Source organism: Aethalodelphis obliquidens, unplaced genomic scaffold, assembly GCF_003676395.1.
Source record: "Aethalodelphis obliquidens isolate GAN/ISIS:26980383/991018 unplaced genomic scaffold, ASM367639v1 scaffold27, whole genome shotgun sequence".
In the NCBI taxonomy this organism is placed as follows: domain Eukaryota; kingdom Metazoa; phylum Chordata; class Mammalia; order Artiodactyla; family Delphinidae; genus Aethalodelphis; species Aethalodelphis obliquidens.
The window spans coordinates 24,646,781-24,664,397 of record NW_020837971.1 but is presented as its reverse complement, the minus strand read 5'-3'; the positions used below and the strand labels follow the sequence as shown (position 1 = coordinate 24,664,397).

Here is a 17,617-nt window from a genome sequence, read left to right as displayed (position 1 = left end):
CCTTGGCCCCACCTCAGACCTATGGAGTCAGAGCGTGAAGTTTAGGACAACACCCAGATGGTCTATGAGCACGTGGAAGTGTGAGGAGCTCTGGGTTACATGCATGACTAGCCTGTTGATCAGCATTCAACTCTCGGTTATACAGTCTGTATTTTCCCTTCCTCCTGTAGAAAACAAAACCAACTGCACATGATAAGAATTTGTTATTTATATATAACAGAAACACGAATTACGTTTTCTAATAACTGGATTCTGCTCTAAGTATTTAAATCATGGACTGCAGTGAGTTTTGCAGGCAGATGGAGCTGGGAGCAGACCCTGCTTCTGAAGCAGATTTTACTGAGTGGGTTACTGGCCTCCCATTGCAATCAGTTTTCTCCTTGGTGACATAGAAATTATACGGCCTACTGTACTGGGTTCTTATTAAGTAAGCTAATGTACGTGAAATTCCTAGTGCAGTACTTTTAGGCAGTTTCCATAGACACTAGTTCCTTTTTCTCCCCACAGAAATGATTCCAGAATAATAATGCACCACAAGGAATGGCCATGGAATTCACTGTGGTGGATTTTGTTTCTTTTTTTGTTTAAAAAAGTTATTCCAAGTGGCTTGGTTTTCTGGTAGCATTAGCTTTAAAAATATGTGATATTAATCACACACATCTGTGCTAATTTTCAATATTGTTACCACCTTTTCCCCCCTTAAACACTTATAAAATTATATATACATAAGTCAGTCTATTGCAGCAGGAACTCAGCGAAGTATAAAAATTGCAAGTTTTATGTAATTTTGCCTCTGAAATAGGTGCTGGAGAGGTTAAATTACTTGTCTTAAATTAGAAGGATTTCTTTCTTTAAAAAAATCACCTTTATTGAAATATAATTGATTCATGCAACAAATCACCTGTGTTTAAAGTGTACGATTTGTTAGGTTCTGATGTGTGTATCTGTGAAGCTGTCATTACAGTTGAGACAGGGAACATGTCCACCTGTCCCCAAAGTGTCCTCTTGCTCCCCTGTAATCCCCTCTCCAGTCAATCCAGCCCCTGCTCCGGTCCCCAGGTAACCACTGATTTGCCCTCGGTCATCATCAGTTAGTTTTTTCCTTTTCTAGAAATTTATATAAATGGAATTCCATAGAATGTTCTATGACATCTTTTACTTAGTGTAATTAATTAGTTCCAGCTCCATTCATGCGGCAGTATGCTCACTCCTCTTGACTGCTGAGTACTATTCTGTTGTGTGGACGTATCACAGATTGTTTACTCATTCACACGACTCACAGTTTGGGATGTTTCCTGTTTTGGGCTATAGCAAATAAACCTGCGAGGAACATTCATATACAATTTTTAATGGAAATATGCTTTCTTTTCTCTAGAAGTAAAATGGCTAGATTATATGGTACATGCATGTGTAACTTTTTAAGAAACTGACAAACTGTTTTTCAAAGTTGTACCATTTTACAGTTTCGACCAGAGCCCCTTCTGCCAGAGGGTTCTGATTCCTCCACTTGGTATGGTCGGTTTAGAAAATTTTAGCCATTCTAATAGGTGTGGTATCTCGTAATGGATTTCATTTGCATTTATGAGTAGTGATTTGAACATGTATCTTTTCATGTGCTTATATATCGTCTGTGTATCTTTAGTCACGAATTGTGTATTCACATCTTTCCCCCACTTTAAAAATTGGGCTGTGTGTTTCTTTATCATTGAGTTTAAAAGTTCCTGGTAAAGCAAGATAGAAGCCCTTTATCAGATACGTGCTTTGCGAATATTTTCTCCTGGTCTCAAGCTTGTCTTTCCATCTTTCTCAACAGCGTCATTCAGGAGCAAAAGATTTAATTTTGATCAAGGTCTATATATCTTTTTTTTTTTCCAGTGGATCATGGTTTTGGTAATATAGCTGAGAAATCTTTGCTAACTCTTGAGGTCACAAAGATTTTCACCTGTGTTTTCTTCTAGAAGGTTAATAGCTTTAGGTTTTAAAGTAGATCTGTGATGCGTTCTGAGTTAATTTTTGTCTATGATGTAGGTGCATATCAGATTTTATTATTTTATCTTTTGCATATGGAGATCTAATTGCTCCAGAAAAATTTGTTGTGAAGATAATCCTTTCTCCACTGATTACCTTTGTACTTCTGTTAAATAAGTTGTGCAAATATGTGGGTCATTTTCTGCACTGTTTACTCTGTCCCAGTGATCTCTTTGTTGATCTTTACACCAGTATCATCTGATCTTGATTATTATAGTTTTATGGTAAGTCCTAAAGTCAAGTAGTGTAAGCCTTCCAACTTTCTTCTTCTAAAAAAAATTTTTTAGCTATTCTAGGTCATTTGCATTTTCATATGAATTTTAGAATCTGCTTGTCAATGTCTCAAAATTCTGCTGGAATTTTAACCAGGACTGAGTTGAATCTATAGATAAATTTAGGGAGAGTGACTTTTTTTCTGGTAGTAATGAGTCTTCTGACTCATGAACATAGTATATCTCTCCAGTTATTTAAGTGTTCTTTATTTCCTCTTAACAACTTGTAGTTTTCACTGTAGAAATTTTAATATTTCTATGCTATTGAAATGCTAGTGAAGTATATATATATATATATATGTATATATGAATATATATACATATATATATATATATATAATGTTAAAACAACCTTGCATAACTGGGATAAATCCCAGTTGGTAAGATATATATCTTTTTCATATGTTACTGGATTCAACTTGCTAAAATTTTGTTTAACATTTTACATTTGTTCTATGAGGGATATTAGACTGTAGTTTTCCTTTCTTTTAATATCTTTGTCTTATTTTGTTATCAGGGTAATCCTGGCCTCATGAGTTGAAGAGTACTTTCTCCTTTTCAGTTTTTTTAGAAGAGTTTGTGTTGAATTGGTATTGTTTCTCCCTCAAACATTTGGTAGAATTCACTAGTGAAGCCATCTGGGCCTTTAGTTTTCTTTTTGGGAAGATTTTTAACTACAAATTCAATTTATTTAAAGGATATAGGGCTATGCAGATTATCTATTTCTTCTTAAATGAGCTTCGGTAGATTGTGTCTTTCAAGGAATTTTTCTCTTTCATCTGAATTGTCTAATTTAGTGTCATCCGTATCTCATAATACAGCTGACCCTTGAACCACATGGGTTTGCCCTGCGCTGGTCCACTTGTGTGTGGATGTTTGTCAGTAGTAAATACTACAGTACTCGTGCCATCTCTTGTTGGTTGAATCTACAGATGCAGAACCGCAGGTACGGGGGATATGATTTGGAGGGCTGACCGTATGTTACAAGAGGATTTTTTACTGCGTGGAGGGTTGGCATCCCTGACCCCCATGTTATTCTCTTAACATTACAGAATCTGTATAATCTTTACCTCTCTCATACATTATATCAGTGATGTGTGCCTTTCTTTTTTCGTGATCACTCTGCAGAGAGGCTTGTCAGTGCTATTGATCTCAAAGAAGTAGCCTTTGGTTTTGTTCATTTTCCCCTAATGTTTTTCTTTTTCTTATTTCCTTAGTTTCCACTTTTATTATTTTCTTTCTTCTACTTACTGTGGGTTTAACTGACTCTGCATTTCTAGTTTCTTAACTTGGAAGTTGACTTGGAAGTTGAAGTCTCTGAGACCCTTATTCATTTCCCATATAGGTACTTAATTTCTCCCTAAGTACTGTTTTTTTTAGTGGCATCTCACAAATATTGGAATATTGTACTTTCATTTTCATCTAATTTTGAAGTACTTTTTAATTTACCTTTTGATTTCTTTTTTGATCTATGAGCTGTTTAGTTCCCAAATATTTGTGATTTTCCAGTTATATTTAGGTATTGATTTCTAATTGAATTAGTCAGTGAACATCCTTTGTATGACTTTGATCTTATTAAATTTATTGAGACTTTTTTATAGCCTAGAATATGGTCTCCTTGGAAAATGTGCCATTGCTTTTGAGAAGAATGTGTACGATATTGTTGTTGGGTGGGACATTCTTCAAACATCAGTTAGATCAAGAAATCTGTATCCTTACTGATATTTATCTTCCTGTTCTATCAATTATTTGGAGAGAGATATTGAAATCTCCAGCTATAATTGTGGATTTGTCTATTTATCCTGTATTTCATCAGTTTTTGTGTTGTGGGTTTTTTTTTTTAAAATATTTATTTATTTGGCTGTGTTCGGATCTTCGTTGCAGCATGCAGGATCCTTCGTTGCGGCGCCTGGGCTTCAGAGTTGTGACGCACGGGCTTACTCGGCCCACAGCATGTGGGATCTTAGTTCTTTGACCAGGGGTCAAACCTGCGTCCCCTTCACTGGAAGGCAGATTCTTAACCACGGGACCACCAGGGAAGTCCCTGTGTCATGTGTTTTAAAACTCTGTTATAATGTGCGTAAAGATTTAGAATTGTTATGTCTTCTCAATTAATTGATACTTTTATGATTATGAAATAATAATGATATTATCATCTGGAATCTACTTCATCTGAAAGCTTCCTTTTGATTAATGTAGTGTGGTATGTCTTTTACGTCTTTTTACTTTTAAGTTATTTATGTCTTTTATTTCAAGTACATTTTGTACATGCAACATATAATTGGTTCTTGTTTTATCTGACCTGACAAGTTTTGCATTTTTATTGGGTTATTTAAACTATAGAGTATAGGACTTCCCTGGTGGCGCAGTGGTTGAGGATCTGCCTGCCAAGGCAGGGGACACAGGTTTGAGCCCTGGTCCAGAAAGATCCCACATGCCGCAGAGCAGCTAAGCCCATGAGCCACAACTACTGAACCAGCACTCTAGAGCCATTGAGGCACAACTACTGAGGCCTGCATGCCTAGAGCCCGTGCTCTGCAACAACAGAAGCCGCTGCAATGAGAAGCCTGTGCACCACAACGAAGAGTAACCCCCACTCGCCACAACTAGAGAGAAGCCCACATGCAGCAACGAAGACCCAATGCAGCCAAAAATAGAAATAAATCAATAAATTAATTTATAACAAAAACAAACAAAACCATGCAGTATAAACTAAATAGTATAAACTGTTTTATGTGATTAACGCTCTTTTCTAGTAATTCTACCTGAATTCTGTCAGTTCTGGGTAAGCTCTGATTGATTAATTTGTTTCCTAGTTATGGGTCACATTTTCCTGCTTTTGTGCACGCCTGACAATTTTTGATTGAATGTCAAATGTTACGAATTTAGCCTTGTTTTGTGATTGTTATGTTGTTTTCCTACGTTATCGAAAACATTGCTTGAAATAGTTTGATCCTTTAGGGTCTTGCTTTTAAGATTTGTTAGGCGGGGCTGGAGCAGTGCTCAGAGAGGTTGTAAATATTCCCCGTTACTGAGTCAAGACCTTTTTGGCATCTTCTCCTCAATATCTAACAAATCGTGGATTGCTCTAGTCTGGGTAACAGGAACAAAGTTTGTTCCTGGCCCTGCGTGATCACTGGCCCCTTATCTTTAATTTTGGGTGGTTCTTTCCCTGGCCTCAGGGAGCTCCTTCTCATGCATGGAGCATTCGTCCTCAGCAGACAGCAGATGACTCCCTGGGCAGCTACTCTGTCCCGTGAACCCCTCCTGTCTTTCGGACTCTAAACCCCCTCCCTTCAACTCAGGACGCCTACCAGACTCCAGCTCTGCCTTCTGAGTCACGGGGGGGAAGGCCTCACCTTGTTCATTTTCTACCGTTTGTTCATGGGTCTCTGTCCTACACTCCTTGGCGGCCAGTGGCACTTCATCTTGGCCAGAAGCGGAAGTCAAATCAGAAGGACTTCTAATCCTCTCTCGTTATATTTTCAACCATGTTAACTGAAACACTGTAGCATGTCTCACTTTACTAGACTTGACTTTTATACCCAACTCGAAATCAATATATGAAATGCCTTCCTATTTAGTTTTCTCTGAGGAATCTCCTTGTCATGAAGAAAACATGGATTGGAAAATCATTGGTGATAATTATTTCGCATTTTTGAATAACTTGATCAAGACTCCAGCAGCTTCCATATCTAGGTGAGTTTTCAGAATTCAACTTCTAGGTCTTGACTTAACTATTATTTGAAGATAAACAAAACCTAGTTATTGGAGGCACTTGCTTTAAAATGTGAGATCCTGATGTAGCTCTCAATAAAGCACTCCATATGGCTTTGGTTCTCAATAAATATTTGTGTCATACAATGTAGGACTCATGTTTCCGTGGATTTTGAAAGGAAACAGATTATGGTAATAAGATGTCCCCTTGAGAGCATAATTTATTATAAAATACTCCCAAAATAAAATCCTTCTTTGAAAAATAGTCTTATCTAGTTGCTTAGAGTTTAGACTCGGGATCGATGATTTAAGAGCCTGGTAGTTCTGGAGACTTTTGAGAGAGAATTGATCTTTGGAGCTAAATCTGCCAGATTATATACCGCTTGGCTATTTCAGAACATGTGTTGGAATGGACATTTTTATGTATAATTATGGATATTGTGTATAGTTTAAGAGCATACTTTATTGTCTGTGGGGTGTGTTGGGATGTGATGGGACAGAAGCTTTGCCTTAGAGCAGTAGTTCTCAAACTTGGGAATGGATCAAATTTATCTGTGAAATTTGCTAAAAATACAAATGCTTGAACTTCGCCCCAGACATGCTAAATCTTGCTTGTGTGTAGTACCCAGTTTTCTGTAGATACGAAAAATTCTACAGGTGGTTTTGGTGCAAACCAAAGTTTAAGCAGCACCCCACAGCATCTGTCTAGACCCGGGATTTGTCACTCCTGGGGAGACTTTAAGCTCAGCTATTAATGGGTACAGGAGGAAGAGAAGGTGATGGACTCTCTGGAGAATCAGTCCCTTGATCGTGTTGGATTTATAATACCTCACTTTCCCGAAAGTCACAGCTATTTAATAGCACAGAAAGATGGCAATGAAACTAGTCTGTATATGCTCCAAGGACGTGTTTAATTTTATCTTTGTAGACTCATAGCAGCTGGCACAGCATCTTTCATGATAGGGGCTAGGTAACTAGATGTTGACTTAATGAATGAATGAATAAGAATGGACAATAAGTACAGAGTTAATATTAAGAAAGCTGAGCTTGAGATGAGAAAACCCGGCCCATATTCCAGTTCCTGCCATACAATAGCAGTTTGAATTTGCTAATTAAAAAAAATCCTGAAATGTTTCTTTTCACATGGAATAGAAATGATGATGTGTACCTCAAAGGGCTGTTATAGGCATGAACTAAGAGTATAGTGGTGAACGTGCTTTAAAGATTGTAAAGTGATATAACGTGTGTGGCAATATCACTACCAGGAGTACTAGTTCTGCTTCGGCCCTTACTCATCCTACTATTGCTACCCCATGACCTCTCAGATCCTAATGAAAAACAAGATCATTTGCAATCTGCTCTACCAATACACGATTACTCACATAGTAGTTGTGCATGTATTTCTATGCAGAGCTGGATTTGAGTAAGGTTCATATTGAAGTCTTCAGAGTGTAGCTTTCTCTTTCCTGATCAAATTTTTTCCCAGGAAATGTTTTTGATGTTCCATGGTTCAGATTAGCCGCTGTCTGTTCTACAAATGACAATAAAGTAAATTAAGCCTGTATTTTTCCTGCTTTCAGATCTCAGTTGTGAGAGAGGAAAACAATTCCTTGCACTTGACCCATCCTCTGTGTATTCTATGCCAGACTGTGTTACACAACAGAATTACAGAGTTAAGGAAGTTTAGAAAGTAATTCACCCTTTAGGGCATTAAGAGACAATACAGGTCAAAATCCTGTATCCACAATTCTGAAATCTGCAGAAGTCTGAAAATCGAAGCTTTTCTCAAGATCGGCATCGCAACTCATTCTGCAGACGTAAGTGTTAAGGGGTCTGTTGCCCCTCACACTGAACCTGTTCGGAGGTGTCCCTGCAGAAGTGTCAGTGAGTTGATACAGGGCTGCCCCGGTGCCCCTGGTGGAGGGGCCATGAATGCATGTGTGATACTTGCACAAGCTCCCTTTCTAAAGTCTGAAACACACAGGGCCCCAAGGATTTCAGAAGTGGACTTGTAGCTCCTGAGTCAGTCAGTTCTTCAAGTGAGGGCTCCTATTAGAAGTGTGGGTTTGTCTTAATTGTCGAGCTGCTCCTTTGAGAACGCTTTGTATTTAAAAAATAAACACCCAGAGGGGAAGTACGCCATCTGAAATGATGAGTTTCTGATAGTGGGAAGTACAGCATTGTTTAAAGATCACTGCAGTTGCTTTCTAGAATGAGAAATCCTAACACTTGTCCTTAGATCATACAGGGGCAGTTTCAAACCGTCTTGCAATTTGGACAACCTCTGTCACCAAGACATTCTGAGATGTAATAAGGAATTGAATCCTAAGATGCCTCTGGCATAAACAGCAAACTTATCTTTAATGATCATGCATATAAACTCACTGAGTAAAGTAACCTAAAATGCATTGTTTTTGGTGCAAGAAGCAGATTTTAAGCTAAATGTATGCAACTGCATTGTAGATTTCTAAAACATTTTCAAATGTTCACATGAATCCCTGTTGGGAAAATATATTGCCTAGTAAATGTTTCATTTATGTTTTACTATAAACAAATCTGAGTATTATCTAAAAATTTGATAAGTTGAATTTGTCTTGAATTTATTTATTTTTTCTGATACTGCATCAGTTCTGTTAATATTGTAGGGTCTTACATCTCACAAAGGCACTTCTAATGATGGAAAAGAAGTTGCAGACCCTTGAGGATGAGCAAAGAACTTCCTTTTATCTCTTACGGGATTTTGGGAGAAATTATTATTGCCCAATCCTTTCGGCTCATCCAGTATTCCCAAATTCCATAACCTCTCACCTCTCCCTGAGACGATTCTAAATACAAGTCATTTGTGGATAAATCATTTAGCGAGTTTAGAGAGAGACACACCTGGTATTGATACTCAGAAACTTCTGGAATTTGGCAAAGAAATGATTGAAAAGGTATAAGCTCTTGAAAGTCTCTGGATAAGGAAGGAATCAAGAAATATCTTGAGATTTATGGAATTAATACTTTTTGGAATGAATCCCAAGATCCTGGCATTGTGGACGCATGGCGCTTCAAAAGGAGAAAGAGCTAAACTGGGAATCTTGTCTACACTTGTAAATTTTTCTGATCCATAAAATGAGAGGATTCATAGTAAAAGCTTTAACTTTTCCCAGTTGTTCCATTCAGATTGGCCTCAGTCGCCAGCCAGGAAAATGGATTTTGTTCATTTAAGTGAAGTGATAATAAATAATCTCTATGAATTAGGATTTCTGAGGCAGGAACAAGTCACAGAAGCTGTAGGCACAGTCTATGCTATGAGGAATACATCCGACCTTTTCTCAGCCCTTTCTGAACCTCAAAAACAAGACATTGATAAAATTTTGATTCATGTCTACCTAAGTGTCTTCCAGGTCAAAGATTCAGCTTTACTTCTCTAGATTTACTCTTCATTTTACCAATATATTTATAAATTCTTGAGCATTCAGAGGAGAGGGTCTTTGCTGTCTTTCCTTACACAAATCTCAAAACACATTTTGGATATCATAAAGCAACTTATTTCCAAAACATCAGTGAAGCATTTGCATTTTTTTCTTTTTTTTTTTTTTATGAAGGAAACGGGAGAAGGGGATAGGGAACTTGTTATTAAGCAGCTAATCTCAATTTTGCCTGATGTTGGAACGGATTTCAGGTGTTGAATATATGTATGTGGGTGTTTGAGTTTTTTTTAAATTAATTAATTTTTGGCTGTGTTTGGGTCTTCGTTTCTGTGTGAGGGCTTTCTCCAGTTGTGGCGAGTGGGGGCCACTCTTCATCGCGGTGCGCGGGCCTCTCACTGTTGCGGTCTCTCGTTGCGGAGCACAGGCTCCAGATGCGCAGGCTCAGTAGTTGTGGCTCACGGGCCCAGTTGCTCCGCAGCATGTGGGATCCTCCCAGACCAGGGCTCGAACCTGTGTCCCCTGCATTGGCAGGCAGACTCTCAACCACTGTGCCACCAGGGAAGCCCCAGCATTTGCATTTTTATATGAGACAACAGGGTTTCTTAGGGGAATTTCGGAAGTATCTTACTGTCAACAGTTGCTGTCAATTTTTAACTTTTTGGAGCTTCAAGTCCAATCCCTGTTGTCTACAGAGGGTCCCGCAGTGGAAGTGATCCACGCTACTTTTTCTTTATTTCAGTATGTGAGCCAACTCATCAATGGCTCAGCAGAAGCCCTGCTAGGTAGTGAATGCTTTGTTCTGGATAATAAAAGCGTTTCTTCCATGAATTTTTCAATAGATGAGGGGTCTTCATCTATTCTCCCGTGGGCACAAATCCTTTCAAACCTCTCAGCAAACGGCAGTGAGTTCCATGAATTTACGGCCGTTCACTGTACCATTTCATGGCTGCAAATGTGGGCCCAAATCTGTGGACGCCTGGCTCAAATATTTCAGCTGGACACGAATGTTTTCACTCCTCTTCGTGTTGGTCTCACTCAGATTTTGTCTGCACTGGAAAGTGATGTGAAAATTCCCCAAAGCTGCCAGGGAATATTTCCAGATGTGGAAAACAAAATGAGCTCTACTTTGAAGCTTGTTATTTGGATGTTGAATAGAATGATGGGACCTTATTGTTCATGGAATATGTCAAAAATAAATTGTGTGAACGTTTACTTAAAAAATGTGGCTGACTTTCTAAACGTTATACTTAATGCAGTCTTTGAAAAAGAAAAGGTACCAAAACCTGAGATTTTATTAACTCTTTTAAATGATTCCACAAACCAAGTAAGGATGATTATCAACAACTTAACAAGGGACGTTGATTCTGCGCCTCAATCCAACTGGAAACATTTTACTGAATTAATTCTAAAACCCATAGAAATGTCAGATGAAATGCCTTGTCAGTTTCAAAGTATTTGGCTGCATTTAGTAGCTCTGGGGAAGGAAATTCAAAAACTTGTGAAAGATATTTCCCCTAACATCCTGGAAAAGAACACCTCTTCTAAAACTGAAAAAAAAATTAAACATATTTGCTACCAGTCCAAAGGAAAATAATATACACAGCTTAGGCTGTTCATTTTATCAGTTAGCTAGTTACCTTGCCTTCAATTTATCTCATGATCTCCAAAATTCACCCCAGATAATTTCTCATGGATTAATGAAAGCTGTGGTCTCAATATTGAATTCATGAGAGAGGCATTCAACGCCCTGATGTCCTCAGTTTATCACGATATTCCACAAGAGCCAGGTACTATTCAAGTTTTAAAGAAGGTAACTTCTCTCCTGTGCACGGTCAAGAAAACAGACATACACCTGCTAGTAGACAAGCTGGAACAGATAAGTGAAAGCCTGATGGATCTTTTCTTTTTTTTTTAACAAAACGTCTTTATTGGAGTATAATTGCTTTACAATGGTGTGTTAGTTTCTGCTTTATAAAAAAGTCAATCAGTTATACATTTACATATGTACCCATATCTCTTCCCTCTTGCGTCTCCCTCCCTCCCACCCTCCCTATCCCACCCCTCTAGGTGGTCACAAAGTACCGAGCTGGTCTCCCTGTGCTATGTGGCTCCTTCCCACTAGCTATTTATTTTACATTTGGTAGTGTATATATGTCCATGTCACTCTCTCACTTTGTCCCAGCTTCCCCTTCCCCTTCCCCGTATCCTCCAGTCCATTCTCTAGTAGGTCTGTGTCTTTATTCCCATCTTGCCCCTAGGTTCTTCATGACCATTTATTTTTTTTTTAGATTCCATATACATGTGTTAGCATACAGTATTTGTTTTTCTCTTTCTGACTTACTTCACTCTGTATGACAGACTCTAGGTCCATCCGCCTCACTAAAAATAACTCAGTTTCGTTCCTTTTTATGGCTGAGTAATATTCCATTGTATATATGTGCCACATCTTCTTTATCCATTCATCTGTTGATGGACACTTAGGTAGTTTCCATGTCCTGGCCATTGTAAATAGAGCTGCAATGAACATTGTGGTACATGACTCTATTTGAACTATGGTTTTCTCAGGGTATATGCCCAGTAGTGGGATTGCTGGGTCTTATGGTGGTTCTGTTTTTAGATTTTTAAGGAACCTCCATACTGTTCTCCATAGTGGCTGTATCAATTTACATTCCCACCAACAGTGCAAGAGGATTCCCTTTTCTCCACACCCTTTCCAGCATGTATTGTTTGTAGACTTTTTGATGGTGGCCATTCTGACCAGTGTGAGATTTCTTTAAGAATGTCAGTAGGTTAGGTACTGGCAGTTTGGGGGTCAGCTTCTTTGTTGACTTGATGGAAAAACTTGTCGACAGCTCACGTTCTTGGAGTGTTAACCACCTACTGAGGTTCTCACGCCTGCTTCCTAAAGAGGACGCCGATGCCTCCATCGACGTGTACTATGTGCTCCCTCGTGCCATGAGGCTCCTGCAGGGCGTGGGTGACAAAAACATCATGGAGGCCCTCAGGGACGTCTGTAACTTCATGCTCCTGCATGGCATAAGCCTTTCAGACGTCACCAAGGAAGACTTCACTATTGTGATTAAAACTCTTTTGGACACAATTGAATTAATATCAGATCAACCAGGCATCCTTTCAGAGGCTTTAACTTGTCTTCCTGTGTTTTGGTGCTGGAATCACACAACTTCTGGATTTCAGCAGAATCCAAGGTCAGGAGCCTGTGATGCCCACAAGCTCACCTCTCCTTCCTTTTACAGCAAAGTGGCCAGTATCCTTGACCACCTCCACCTTCCCCAGGTGAAGACTCACAATGTTGGAATGAAAGCTCACAGGTGGAAATAACTAGGAAAGTAGCCTGTGTAATTCATGAATTAATGGATTGGAATTCCATTCTTCTAGAGCTGTCCAAAGTCTTCCATGTTAAAACTTTGCTTTTGAAAACTGTGCAAGAATTTTGTCATAAGGTGTTACCATTTGTCCCATTTTCTGGAAATTAGACAATAGCAGCATCTCTGAACTTTGTCCCAGCTGTTCCATAAAAGCAGATTGCTTTGCAAATCATAGAAAAATTTAAAAAAAAGGCAACTTTACAAAAGCCACATCAGATGAAAACCTCCTTGATAAACTAGCTAGTTTAAACAAGATCCTTAATATTGATGAAGGAACAGAATCATCTGTTAGAAATATTTCCTTACATTTGGAAAGGATAATAAACTTGCTTTCTAGGGATGAGAGCCTAGAAAATAGTGCTAATTCTGTAGTCTCTCTATTCATGACACTTCTGAATGAAATGGTGGTAGTTTAGAAGCACTATCACGTTTTATTAAAAAAAGTGAAACAACTTACAACTTTGAAGACCTATGGCTTGAGTTTGAACAAATCATGAAATATCTAACCCATAACTTTAGTATCAGATCCCTGTTTCTGAAATTAACAAAGAAATACAAATTACTAATTCAGTGGCTCTTCAAAACCTAACTTTGCCACTTGCCCATTTTTCCGAAAGCCTGGATTCATCATCCTTGAAGACATTAGAAATCATTGAAGATTTTTTATTGATCATAAAAAACTGGTTTCATAAATATGCAAATGAAGATTACTCCAAAATGATACAAACATTATTTCTTCTTACAGCTAACGAGAGTTCAACTGATGATATAGCTTTGTTGGCTAAAGATATTGCTACCATTTTGGGTAATCTCTAAAATGTTTCTAGAGAAGATAATTTTGATGTTGCCCTACTTCTTCGTCTGCTAAACCAAGAACAGCTAATTGATTTCTCAGTTGTTCAGCTGCTTTTTGAAAGCTTCCTAATTAATTCAATCAACAACTTAGCTGAGAATGCTCAAGAAGCAGCCTTGAATTTAAGTGATACCAACCTTCAAATAATGAATTTCATTAACCTTGCCTTGAACCATACACAGTCAGAAAATGGTGAGAGAATCATTCTCCCTCCAAGAAGCATAGTGGATTTCTTGGAACAGCTTTTGAAAACATTCTTCCCCTTTTTACTAAAGGAAAATTCTGGGGACAAAATATCTCTTCTGCTGAAAGACTTCCACAAAGATGTCATTGCAGAGATGAGGTGAGTTTACTTTTGCTTTGTATAGTGCTTGTAGTTGCATGTTACAATCCAGTTTATTTCCTGGAGTTTATAGTGTCAATGACAGCACTTGTACCAACACCTTTGAATGATCTTTGAAGTGAATTTTGTCTTAATGAACGTTTTATAAAAATCAAGGTAAAATAACTTTGATGATTGTCATCTAACTAGTAAATATATGTATATAAGCCTAGCCCCTGGGAATTAATCACTTATTATGCTTTATTACAGTTTTTGATTATGAAAATAATTATAAAATTCTATTTTATATGGAACTGAAAAATTGTTATTATATATGTATATGGATATATGTGATGGTCATATTAATGCATTAACTGTCTAATCACAAATGAAGGGCTTAAGTATTTTCATTCCAATAAATCTACTGATGTTTATATTTGGAATTGCTAAAACTCCAAAATTTTAAAACACAGAGTCACATTATGTTTTTTCATATATTACTTTTTCATTCCTTTTGAAGCTTGCCAGTGAAAAGGCTGGAGGGAGATTCTACCTTATTCTGTGATGTCCGTATCAGTCAGGTCTCAACCTCAGAAGCAGAAACAGAGCAAAGACTTCATACAGGGATTGAATTGGCTTCCGCAGTTTTGGGGCTGGCTGAGGGAGTCCAGAGTCAGCAGGGCAAGCTGTTAGGAAACAAGCTGGAATCCCACAGGCAGGAGCTGCAGGTTCCCGTCCACAGGGGGCCATTGGGGGGCAGGGTTGGGGTGATGGGGAAGGAGGTATCCAGCTGTGCATGAGGGTGGGCTCGCTGGGTCCAGGAGGTCCTAACCCTCTCGAAGACCTTGCGACTGGTGAGGTCAGGCTTCCCCGGGGCAGCATCCCTTCTCCCTGACTTAAAGCTGGCTGTCTGGGGTCTTCAGTCACATCTGATGAATTCCCTCCAGCAGCACCTAGGTTAGTGTTTATGATGCTACAAAGTGGCTGTTGTGCACTCTCATGAGCAAATCACCCGTGAAGCCCACCAGACCAGAAACACACAAGAAAGGGGCTCTGGGGCTTGAATCTGGGGCTCGGCCCAACCGAGTTGACAAGTCACAGAGCCCCTACCACGCTGAGTGGCTTGCTAGGTCTTGGAACATTCAGAAGGACGTTACCTGTTACACTGAGAATCATTGTATGGTCATTTCACGTTCCTTTCCTTTCTAAAAGCAAAGTGCATGGCTTTTTAAGTTGTTAGGTTTGAGGCATTGCAATGGATTTATACATGAAATCCATCCAATCTTTTCATTATTTGGCAACAAAACATTAATTTTCATCTGGGATGTATTTTAGCATTTCAGTATTTCAGTCAGTATTATCCTCCCATGATGCTACTGTAAAGCAAAAAAAATCACTACAGTTCACCCTTGAACAACCACATGGGCCCAGTTATAAGTGGCTTTTTCATTAAATAGGTACTACAATACTACCCGATCCACAGTTGGGTGAATCTGTGGATGTGGAACCACAGACACGGAGGCTGGCTGCAAAGGAAAGTCAGTTCCCATAGCCTTCGGTTTGTTCAAGGGTCAATTGTGTATGTTTTCAATCTTTTCATTACTAACCGTGAAATTTAAAAAATATATATTTACAGTTTTGTCCCAAAGGATAAAATTCTAGAAAATTTGAAACGGGATCATTTTCTTATCTCCATGAAAGAGGACAGATTGGTGAACATTTTTTCATCTTTAAAGGAAGCTGTGTATCACCTAATCAAAAGCTCATTTATGTTAGACGGTGGAGAATTTTATTTTGATAATCCTCGAGTACTGCAGTTAATGGGAGATTTATTCCACACTCTTCTAAGGGAAACCTCAATAAAAATGAGACTGAAAATAATCTGGAGTTTCTTACAGTGGTGAATCACTTGCTTTCCCATATGAACAGTTCTGAGGACCTTTTCAAACTCAATCAAGATCTCAGGTCTGCTGTTCACCTCGTGAGAGAAACGTCAATAGAGATAGCACGTCTCATGGACACTCTTTTAAACTCTCTTATTAAGGACTTACGTGCCCTGTACCCTGCCCTCCAAGAAGTTATACTCACTAATCTAACCGATTTTCTTTCCTTTATAAATAGTTCATCCCTCCCCCCCACCCCCCCACCAAGAAACAGAGCGACGTTAGAAATTACCAAGTGCTTACTTGGTGTTATATCAAGGGCAAGAGTGGGTGGAGAGAGTCGTGCCCTGGACCCCCTCTTGACCATGCTGGTGGACGATGGAGCCGAAATGAGAGGTCTCACCACCTCCGTCACCTCCACCGTGGACCTTCTTAAGCTGGCCGAGAAAACTTCAAGAGAGGTGGCTGCCATGTTTGAAATGCCTTTTGTCTTCACAGCCAATGACACCATGATATTCTTGGACACCAATGACACCATGAAATTCTTGGACACCCTTTATTCCATTTTGCAACAAAGTGTTCGAGATGTTGCCAATGAAATGATTACTTTGTAAAAAGCAGATCATTTAATATTTGAAAATATAGATGACTTGTTGACGCCATTTCTTGACTTGGCCTTTGGGATGATTGGAGTCAAACCTGCTGTTTCCCAAGACTCTGATATTTTCAATATGTCATCTAGCATATTCACATATGTGAACCAGTCCAAAGATATTTATGATATTAGGGAAGAAATAGCTGAATTTTTAACTTCTGTGAAAATCAATTTGGGAGACATGGAATGTCTCGTGGCAGCATTTAATAATGGGACCCAAATATTTTCTGTGGATTCTGTCAACTTATGGGAAGAGATCCTGGATTACTTAGTTCCTATAAATAACACCATCAATCACAAAGACTTTTTATATTCTAATCCAATTTCCACTCATAATTTGCCTCAAGATACAAAAGGGGAAAGAACTCGTGAAGTGATCCTGTTTTTGCATGAAATACCATCACGAAAGAGCATGGAACTAGGGACTTACTTGAGAAAGGTGATCGACCTCACCTTAGAAGCGCTTTGGCATAAGTTAGGGAAGGACAACAAGGATGTTCTTAGTCTGTTGCTGACATTGGCTCCACATCCAAATGACCTTTTGAAAACCGTAACAGCAGTTGGAAAGGCCTCCAGTGGGTTGAAAAGTGACAACAGAGGTGATTTGAGTAAAGCTTTGCTTTTCAGCACTTCTTTGATTCAGGACGTGACTCACCAACAACTCAGAGAAGCAGTCCAGAGCGTGCTAAGTAGACTAGCTCTCGTGAGTCAAGAGCTTCTCCTCAACAGCTCTCAGAAGACACACTCCTTGAGCACTTTGTTTCAGCACATTTTTGAAATTTTTATTAATGCAACCCCTGGAGAGAATAGCAGATCAAGAAAAGATGAGAAGACCAAGGAAGAGCTGGTTGACTTTCCTGACGTCCTCAAACCATGATCACATTTTGAGAAATACCAGAAGGGATTGATTGCATTGGCTGGATACTGGCCAAAGGTCTCACTGATCCATCCAAGGTAATAAAACACTGAATTTGCTTCATTTCCCCCTGCAGTAACTATAAAACAGAATCAGGCAGGAATTGCACTGAACCAGGGTAAGCAGTCCTGCTTGAGCTCAACCTTCCTTACACTCTGAAGCTGGCTTC

General features: G+C 38.9%; 1 protein-coding gene across 1 annotated transcript in view; it reads left to right on the top strand.

Moving 5' to 3' along the window:
- Nucleotides 1-17,617, top strand: part of ABCA13 (ATP binding cassette subfamily A member 13) — a 296,583-nt gene that overhangs the window by 35,800 nt on the left and 243,166 nt on the right. The window contains 14 exon segments of the mRNA XM_027124171.1: nucleotides 5,885-5,999; nucleotides 8,663-8,727; nucleotides 8,730-9,548; nucleotides 9,551-9,565; nucleotides 9,997-10,985; nucleotides 10,987-11,137; nucleotides 11,140-11,327; nucleotides 12,200-12,719; nucleotides 12,722-12,928; nucleotides 12,931-13,215; nucleotides 13,218-13,349; nucleotides 13,352-14,015; nucleotides 15,631-15,851; nucleotides 15,854-17,394. Coding sequence (XP_026979972.1) covers nucleotides 5,885-5,999; nucleotides 8,663-8,727; nucleotides 8,730-9,548; nucleotides 9,551-9,565; nucleotides 9,997-10,985; nucleotides 10,987-11,137; nucleotides 11,140-11,327; nucleotides 12,200-12,719; nucleotides 12,722-12,928; nucleotides 12,931-13,215; nucleotides 13,218-13,349; nucleotides 13,352-14,015; nucleotides 15,631-15,851; nucleotides 15,854-17,394 — 5,912 coding nt within the window.